General features: G+C 54.3%; 1 protein-coding gene across 18 annotated transcripts in view; it reads left to right on the top strand.

Moving 5' to 3' along the window:
• The first annotated feature begins 14 nt into the window (after nucleotides 1-14).
• Nucleotides 15-8,968, top strand: part of CDK16 (cyclin dependent kinase 16) — a 96,420-nt gene continuing 87,466 nt past the window's right edge. For 15 of the 18 annotated variants that reach the window (XR_012329183.1, XR_012329180.1, XR_012329184.1 and 12 more), the window contains exons 1-2: nucleotides 3,977-4,109; nucleotides 8,504-8,711. Coding sequence is in view for 13 of the 18 variants with exons in the window: in XM_073798916.1 (XP_073655017.1) it covers nucleotides 8,510-8,711 (202 nt within the window). In the remaining 5 variants the exon portion in view is untranslated. Of the gene's footprint in view, nucleotides 3,669-3,699; nucleotides 4,110-8,503; nucleotides 8,712-8,968 lie in introns of those variants that run through there. The other 3 variants (XM_073798914.1, XM_073798922.1, XM_033850100.2) reach the window with 3 other exon arrangements.

Here is an 8,968-nt window from a genome sequence, read left to right as displayed (position 1 = left end):
GAAAATGTGGGAACTGTCATGTCTTCCTCCTGCCCTTCCTGCTTAGGAAGAAATGGAGGCAGTAGTGAAGCTGTGGAGAGCAGGTACCTAGGTCCTTGTGACTTCACTGGAGGTGGGTTCAAATTCACTTTCTCCATCTCTAGCTCCTAACTCCCTGCCATATTGATTTTGAGAGGTAGTTAAGAGCAGTGTTTGAGCAAGTCCTTTAACTTCTCTAACCTTGTCCCCCCTCTGTGAAGGGAAAAGTTATGGCAACCAGTTGGCCAGGGCTTGGTCACTGTGGCTTATGTCCTTGGGGCACATCTCTTCCCACCTGGACCGAAGCACTCAGACCCTGGACAGGCCTTTAGCATCATGGTTCCCAGTGCTAGGAATGCCCGTGGTGTCCTTAGTTCAACTTCCCTGCTGCAGAGGGGCCTCAACAGCTCTGCTTGACTGAGGAATGCTAGTGTTTGTGCACACTTTGCAGTTCTGATGAAAATATTTGGCTGAGAACATCTGTAAAGGAAAAGCCTCTTTCCTGTCCCTCAGGCCTGGTCTGCTTGTCCTGAGGCCTCCCACCTGTGAGAAGAGAGCGGCTGTGGGTTGTTGACTGGTTGGAGCAGACAGTAGGAGGCTCACCACAAGCCCCACCAGGACTGCAGAACTGCCCGCACTCCGTCTTTAGTCTCAGCTGAGCACTTCAGACAGTTGAAAGCACCAATCGGACTGGCCACCTGGTGCCTGAGGATGCCACTCATAACCTCTGTCCTTCACCCAGCCAGACTCCAACTTTTTCCATTTAGAAACAGACCCCTCATTCCTTCACTCTAACTCAAGTACTGGGAATCACACAAACTGGCCTTACCCTGACCTGTCACCCATCACAGCCTGTTCCCACATGTGCTGTCTCCTGGGCCAGCTCCAGACTCCAGGCACAGCATATGCCCTTGCCCCACCTCCCTCTGGTTACTTTTTTTTTTTTTTTTTTGACCACATTGGGTCTTAGTTGCTGCGTGCGGTCTAGTTGGCGGCGAGCAGGGGCTTCTCTTGTTGCGGAGCACAGGCTCCAGGCACGCAGGCTTCAGTAGTTGTGGCGCACAGGCTCAATAGTTGTGGCTCTAGAGTGCAGGCTCAGTAGTTGTGGCGCACGGGCTTAGTTGCTCCGCGGCATGTGGGATCTTCCTGGACCAGGGCTCGAAACCGTGTCCCCTGCGTTGGCAGGTGGATTCTTAACCACTGAGCCACCAGGGAAGTCCCTTTCTGGTTACTTGTTTTTTCTTCGCCTATTCTGTTTGGGTGACCTCATCCTTCCATACTTCCTTTCATTCTCCCCCAGGACATTAGGGACTGAAGTGCTTTATCTCTGGCATCCATTTAGTGGTGATGCTATCTAGGTCAAGTGGAGAGGTTTTCCCGCCACAGGTACTTTTTCCATTATTGCTGCTCTAGAGTACCCCCAAACTCTGCACGTCTGTCCACTGTTTCCACCATTTCCACCTCAGCATCTGAGGCTTGCACACAAACTTGATTTCTCTGCTTCTACTATCCTGGGGCCTTCATGGGTACTCTAGACCTTGTTCACTGTATCCCCCCACCCCCCACCGTTACACCTCCTGACTCTAGACATTGCTGTCCCTTTCTTCACCACCACAGCTCCTGGATCCCCTTGCTACCTAATTTGCACAAGGTTTGAGAACAGCTTCTTCATCAAGAACCCATGTTTTCTGGTTGCATTTCAGTTCCCCACACATGCCATTTCACTTCTCTATCATTTTTGTCTACCATTATAACACCAGGGCTCAGTGGGCAAGGGCTGGGTCACTGCACTGAGCCCCCTGCACCCAGCAGGCACAAAGGACAGGGTGGGACAAGGTTGCTTCCTCTTGTCTCTGCCTAGAACTATTTACCATCAGGCATTCAACAAACATTTGTTGACTGCTTACTGTGTGTCAGGCTCTATTGTAGGTGTTGGAGATAGCAATAGATAAAAAATATCCGTGTCCTGGGGTGGGTTGTGTGTGTGTGTGTGCATGCGCGTGTGCGCATACTTATGTTTTGCTAGGGCAAGACCTAGAATAGACAATAAACACAGTGAGTAAATTGTATGTTAGAAGTTGATCAGTGCAGTTCAGAAGATCTGTAGAGCCAGGTCTGGGGAATGATGGGGGGGTGCAGGTAGGCAGTTTTAAATAGGGGAGTCAGGGAAGGCTTCATGAAGAAGGTGACATTGAAACAAGGACTTGGAAAAAGATGAGGCAAGTGGATATCTGGGGAAAGAGCATTCCAGGCAAAGGGAACAGCAAGTGCAAAGTCCCTGAGGCTGGACTGTGCCTGCTTCATTCAGGAACAGCTAGGATACTAGTACGACTGGAGCCGAGTGAGGCGGCTAACAGATGAGGTCTGGGAAGTGATGGACGCGATCATCTATCCCGAGGTGGACTTTTGTCTTTGTGAAATATTTCCACTCCCGACATGCTCCGGTAAATCCTCGTTAATATGAACTGGTGTGACCAAGGGTACCATAAGGGGAAGCCCAGAAGAGATGGGGAAGTTGGCTTTGCACTGGGGTGCCGTGTAAAGATGTTCCAGATGGCCTGCCGGACGGAGTCTGCTGCCATTTAAACTGGGCTTGGTGATAGTGTAGGAGTTTTGCAGGCAGAGAGGGGTGAGGGATTAGGTTGGTTTGTCAGTGCTTGACACACAACAGGCGCCCAATAAATAAAATGAAAAACCGGAGAGCCCAGGAGGTGGGGCAGGGGGAACCACGGGCGGGGCTCCGGCGGGCCAGAAGAGGTAGTTGAGAGGTGGCAGTAAAACCCAATTTAGGGTACAAATCCTCGCGTGAGGCGGAAAACAGCCCCCTTTCCAACCCAAAGTCCCAAGCATGCGTAGTAATGCACTCGCTCCTGTAAAGGTCCATCTTTCCCTTCAGCCTAGGCTCCACCCCGTGAGCTTCGCTGATGGAGATGGGAGGGGTTAAAGGCGGGACGAAATTCGATTGAAAGACCTTTTGACCAATCACCTTGCGAGGCATTCGACCCATGGTTGAGAACAAAAAGGAGGGCCCCGCCCCCCTCGACGGTGAAACCAATGAAAACCTGGCAGAGGCGCGGCCGGGGCAGCGAAATCACGCCTCTCCAGCCAGGCCACGCCCTTTATTCTTGCTCTGCCTCACCCCAGGGAGCAAATCCGATTGGATGGGCGACAATCTCAAAGGGCGGGGCCGCATACATTCACAGTGGGAATGAGCTCGCGTTTGGGGAGGAGCAGCTGGGCGGGGCTAGACTCTGTCCTATCTAAGGTGGTAGAGGCCAGTGATTCTCCAGGCCGCTTCTCCTAGAAAAGTCATCTTCTCGCGAACCTTTAAAGTCCCTGCCTCCGGAGGCACCTCAAGGGACTAGGACTGACTGCCTTATCTTTTTCCTCCTTCGCAAAGTCCCGTTTGCTATCATGGGGATGTACCAAGTGAGACGGAGTAGGGGGACCGAGTGGTGACCGGCACGCTGGTCACTGTCTGCTGCCCACTTCAGCGTTAGCAAACTTCTAGCAAGATCGGAACTGAGTACTAAACAACCTCTACACTCCCCCCTGGCGCCATTCCAGGGCAGCGCCACATTCCCCAGTGGGCGCGCAATGGCCGCGCCCCCTCCCGCTGCGGACGGGTCTTTTGGTACATCCAGTCCGAGGTGAGTCCCTTCCCTACCACTTCACCCTTTCCAGCGCGTGCGTGCGCATGCGCGGAGCGCGGCGCGCGCAGCGGTTGGGCCGTTGGGTGTTCGGCTCTGGGATCTGCCGCGTCTCCGCGAGCAGTCGGCTCTGAACCGCGAGCCGCCGTGAGCTCTCGGATTCTAGCCGGCGCCAGCGAGCCCAGGGGCATCGCCCGCAGCGGCCAAGCTCATGGCCGGCTGAGCGGGACGCCGCCTCCGCCTCAGCCACCGCCGCCGCCGCCGCCTCCTCCTCCTCAGCCGGCGGCGGCCCGGGCCCAGCAGCCATGGCCGAAGACTACTGGGACGGGCGCCTGCGGCGAACAGGAGGAGAAGGAGGTCGCGCGGCCTCAGCCCGGGCCGCCGCCCCAGGCGCCGCCGCGCCGGTCCCGCGGCGTTGAGGTTGCTCGCGCGCCCCCGCCGGTGAGCGCGTCCACGAGGCGTGGGGTGGGGGCTGCCCTTCCTCCTACAGAACCAACCCAGACCCCGGGCGTTGCCGGGCTGCACTGCTGGCATGTGCCCCCTTCCCCCAGCGAGTTTCCCAGAATGCGCCGGGCCGGGGGTCATTTGGGGCCTCCCTGACCTTGGCCCCGCCCTGGGCCTGGTCTGGGAACTGGGGATGGGAAGTACTGTGGGTGCTAATGGGGAGCAGGGTAATCGAAGGACCAGAGGGTGTGTAAATGGGTGGCAGAGTGGTGAAAGACTCGAGGTTTGCTAACGGGGGCCTGAGCTGTGGAGGGGTCGGAGCATGTGGTAATAAGTCTTACCGCTTTGTAAGGTTTTGAGGCCCAGTGTGTGCTAACGGAGGGGCGGTGCAGGGCGATGGAGGGACCTGAGGATGTATAACAAGGGAGAGGACGTCGGAGGAGTGCTGAGATATGCAAATGGGGTTATAGCTGTAGAAAGGCCGCGTGTGTGTTACTGGGGGATAAGGTGGTAGAGGTACCAGAGGGTGTGCCAGTAGGATCGGGGTTCTTAGGCCCTGTGTGTGGTAAGGGGGGGGGGGTGGTCAGGATGGTGTTAATATTGTGTATTTGTCCATGACGGACTGCGAGGTGTGAGGGTGCAGAGTGTGCTCATGGAGGACAGGGTAGTGGAAGAACTCCAGTGTTGAGAGGGTACTAATGGGGGTCATAGCTCTCGAGGGTATGTGCATATGATAATAAAGGTCTGGGTAGTATGAGGCCCAGTATGTGCTAATGGGGGCAGAGTAGTGGAAGCCCTGAGCCTGTGCTAATGGGTATCAGAGTTGTGGATATATGTGTGTGTGGGTTGGGGGTGAGGGAAGTATCTAAGCACTGTAAGAGGTTCAGTGTATTAAGGATCAGGATGGTGTGAGATCAGTGTGTGTGGGTCCATGAGGTCAAGGGATGTGAGACTCTAGGACACCCTAAGAAGGAGCAGGGTAATATATGAAGTTCTAGTGACTATTAATGTGGATTTAGAGTCATGGAGGCGCTTAAATGTGTGCCAATGGGGGGGAGAATCAGAGCAGTATGAGTTCTGGAATATGCTAATGAGCGTCTGAACATTCTGAAGACAGTGTGTTCTTGGGGGACTGAGGTGCGTTGAGGTTCCAGAGAGTGCTAAAGGAGGGTAGAGCTGTGGAGGGGATCTTGTGTACAATAAGGAAGATCAGCGCTGTGAAGTGATCCAGTTGTCAACCGACAGGGGTTATAGCTATGGAGGAGTTGAAACAAAGAGAACTAAAGGACAGGAACGTGACAGTCCAGGTGTGCTAAAGTGGATTAGTGCCATGGAGGGCTGAAGTGTGTTAATGGGGTTCTGGGCTGAATGAAGATCTGTGTGCACTAATGAGGGTCAGGCCATTATAGAACAGCGTGTTTGTGTGTCCCTGGGGACTAGGGCTGAGTACAGGTTCAGGGTGTGGTAATGGGGAGGCACTGTGAGGCCCGGTGTGTGCTAATAGGGGTCAGGGTGAAGTGAAGGTCCAGCCTGTGCTGATGGGGTATGGGGGGACAGGGTAGTGGGAGGACCAGAATATGTGTTAGTGATGATCATAGCTGTGGATCTGCAAGATTCACTTTGTGTTCATGGGATTCAGGGTAGTGTGAAGGTCCAGTGAGTGCTAATGTGGGTTACCAACCTCTACTGCTGTAGAGGGTCCCAAGTGCATGTTAATAGGGGTCAGAATCATGTTGGGGGAACAGTGAGTGCTGTGGAGAAGAAAACAGGCAGCATGTGGTGCTAAGAGTTAACTTAGAGGGGCCAGTGGTGTGCTAACAGAGCTTAGTGCTCTGTTGAGGCTTTGTGTGCTGATGGGGGTTAAAGATAAATAGGGAAATTGCGTTGCCGATGGCAGTTACAATGCAGAGAAGCCTTCTTGAGGGTCCAGTGTGTACTGAAGGAAGCAGGACACTGAGAGTCCAGTGTGTGCTTATGAGATGTGCCTGAACAGAATGAGGATGGTATGTTCCTATAGGAGTTAGTAGAGTGTGATGACTGTGTCCTCAGTGGTTGGTGTGATGTGAGGTGGTGAGTATCCTTGGGTGTGGAAGTATTCTGAGGATGGAAGCATCCCCTCAGGGGGTCAAGACGGACATGTGCCCTTCTCAGAGTGGGGTTGTGTATCCAGTTTCTTGCTCCTTCAGTATTCTAAAACCTAAAAATCTCAGAAAACTGAAATGATATTTAAAAGTTTTACTGCAGATTAATGTTCAAGTGTCTCTGTTCACAGGGCCCTGTCCAGGGTTCCCCTGCTGGGGGCGTTGCATGATACACAGATTTTGTACCCTGTCTCCCTAAAATCACCCCAAAACTGAACTCTGGAATATGTCCAGCCCTTGGGGTTACCGCTTAGAGGTCATGGATCCATGGCTCCTTCGGGTTCCTTCCTCATCCTCCGTCCAGCTCTACTTACAGTCCCCCCAGCTCCCCATTCCCTGCCACAACAGGCAAAGCGACTGGGTATCCATGCCATATGGACGTATGGAAAACAGTCTTTGGGAGCTGGCCATGCTTCACCTTCCTCAGCCTCAGGTCCAGTGTTCAGCCTCTTGGGTCAGGATTTTTTTTGTTATTGTTATCTTGGGTTCTTTGGATGGACTTCATCCTCTTTACTGGATCTTTCTGCTAGGCTGGGCCCTCTACCCCTTCTGGGGGTGATGAGCTCAGGCAGGCAGAAGTGGGGTATGGGGATCGCTAGGGTAAGCACCTGATTTCAAGGTAACAGATGACCCACTTCTCTCTCTTTCGAATCCAGCCCCAGCCTCATCGTCAACCTTCTATCTAGCTCCACTTCCCTTGGGCCCAGGGCCATCTTAGGCCCTGCTGTGAGTCCAGATGGTTCCTGGGCCAGGTCTTTCCCCCTCCTTGCTGGCCCAGAGCCCAGGAGGAAGCAGAAGAAGGCTGGCCTAAGCCTTTTGGTGGCCCCGTTCCCTCTAGCAGCCCCATCTTCTTGCTGATACCAGTGTCCCTGGGTCACCTTGTCTGGGGTTGTTCATGAGTAGCAGGGACTGACCCTGCTCACCCTGACAGATGTTGGTCCTAGGCCCTTAGCCCCCTGCTTCATTAATTTCTGCCACAAGCACTTTTTGAGCATCTACTCTGTGTCAGTCACTGTTCCAGGTCCTCAGGATATAGCCGTGACCTAAACAGACATAAATCTACCCTGGCGGAGCTGATCTTCTAGTTATGGTGGTGAGGAGACAGACAGTAAAGAATAAAGAAACCAGTAACTAGATGGTGTCATTTCTGAGGAGGTGATAAGTGCTGGGGGGGTAATTGGCAAGGTGAGGGGGCTCAGAATGATTGCGATTTTAAATAGGGTTATTCGTGGTTATCTGTGAAAAAGGTGATATTTGAGCAATGGCCTGAAGGGGATGAGGGAGTGAGCTATTTTGAAATCTAGGGGAAGGGTCTTCTAAGTACCAGGAACAGCCACTGCAAAGGCCCTGAGGTGGGACTTTTGGGTGCGGTTTCAGAACAGCAATTAGCAACGAGGGGGCGGTGAGGCCAGAGAGGTAATGGTGTGAATGGGGGCCTTGTGGGCCACATTAAGGACTGAGACGTTTATTTGGGGTGATAAGGGACATGTGGTATGTTCTCAAGTAGAGGAGAAATGTGACCTGGCTTGTAAAAATCTGGTAAAATCTGGGTTCAACCTGATGGAACCAGGACAGCTGGTAGACTTAGATCCCCCCGCAACCCCACCCAGTGGTTAGGTCTGGGCAGGACTCTCCCTCCCTCTCCCTGCACCCCTCACCTGGGTAGCCCACTGGGGTAATCCTTTAGCCACCTTGACCATGGCTGCTGGGGGAGGCAGGAGGGTCCTTGTGGTCGCGGGGAGCGTTCCGCCTTGGCAGTTGGGGGTGATGTGAGCTGGTGCCAGCAGAACATGCCATTCTGTGGGTGTGCCCGGGGCCGTGTCAGTGGTTCCGGCGTCCTGGGCGAGCCCCCCGCTACACCAATGGCTAGGTCCATCAGTGCTGCTGCACCCGAGAATGCCTGCTGTGGAGCCTCTGCTTCCACAGTGAGGGTGCCCCCATAGAGGCCAACACGCCACCAGTTGGGCCCTTTCCCTCAGCCAGCCACCCAAGCCTCAGTACCCAGGTGGGCTCCTTAGGAGCAGGGTGCCCTGGGGCTGGTCATCGTAGGTGGCAGGCACTGACAAGGGTCTCCATCCATGCCAGGTTTCTAGGAATCCTGAGTGGTCCCAGGACTCCACAGTGGTTGGGTGGGCACTGACACAGGTTCATGTCAGTGCACCTCACTGGGTTGTCATGGGTTTTAGGGGGCCTATGGGTGTCAGGCAAATGCTAATGTGGGACCCATTCGCATCCATACCCCCTGCGCAGGTCGCCATGGATCGGATGAAGAAGATCAAACGGCAGCTGTCAATGACACTCCGAGGGGGCCGAGGTGTAGATAAGACCAATGGTGCCCCTGAACAGATAGGCCTGGATGAGAGTGGCAGTGGCGGCGGCAGTGACCTTGGAGAGGGCCCCACACGTGCTGCCCCTGGTGAACCTCGCTCTGGACGGGGCCCACTCAGCTCTGCACCAGGTGGGTCCACTGACCATTCCCACTCCCAGACTGGTCCCAGGGGTGCTGCCTTCCAACTGAGTTCCTCTTAAACTTGCGTTATTTTCATTTTCCTTTCTCCATTTTTTCCCTCATCTCTGCCATCCTCTCTCAACACCCTCTCTCTATTGTCCATCTGTGTCCCTTTCCTTGGCTTTGTGCCCAGGCCTCAGCGGGGAGGAAGGGTGCCCCGCCTGCCACAGCTGCCCCAAGCCTCCCTCTGCCCTTCTCCTGCGCTC

Source organism: Tursiops truncatus, chromosome X (genome assembly GCF_011762595.2).
Source record: "Tursiops truncatus isolate mTurTru1 chromosome X, mTurTru1.mat.Y, whole genome shotgun sequence".
Taxonomy (NCBI): Eukaryota; Metazoa; Chordata; class Mammalia; order Artiodactyla; family Delphinidae; genus Tursiops; species Tursiops truncatus.
Note: the sequence above shows the minus strand (reverse complement) of the source record. Positions and strands in the feature narration are given on the sequence as shown.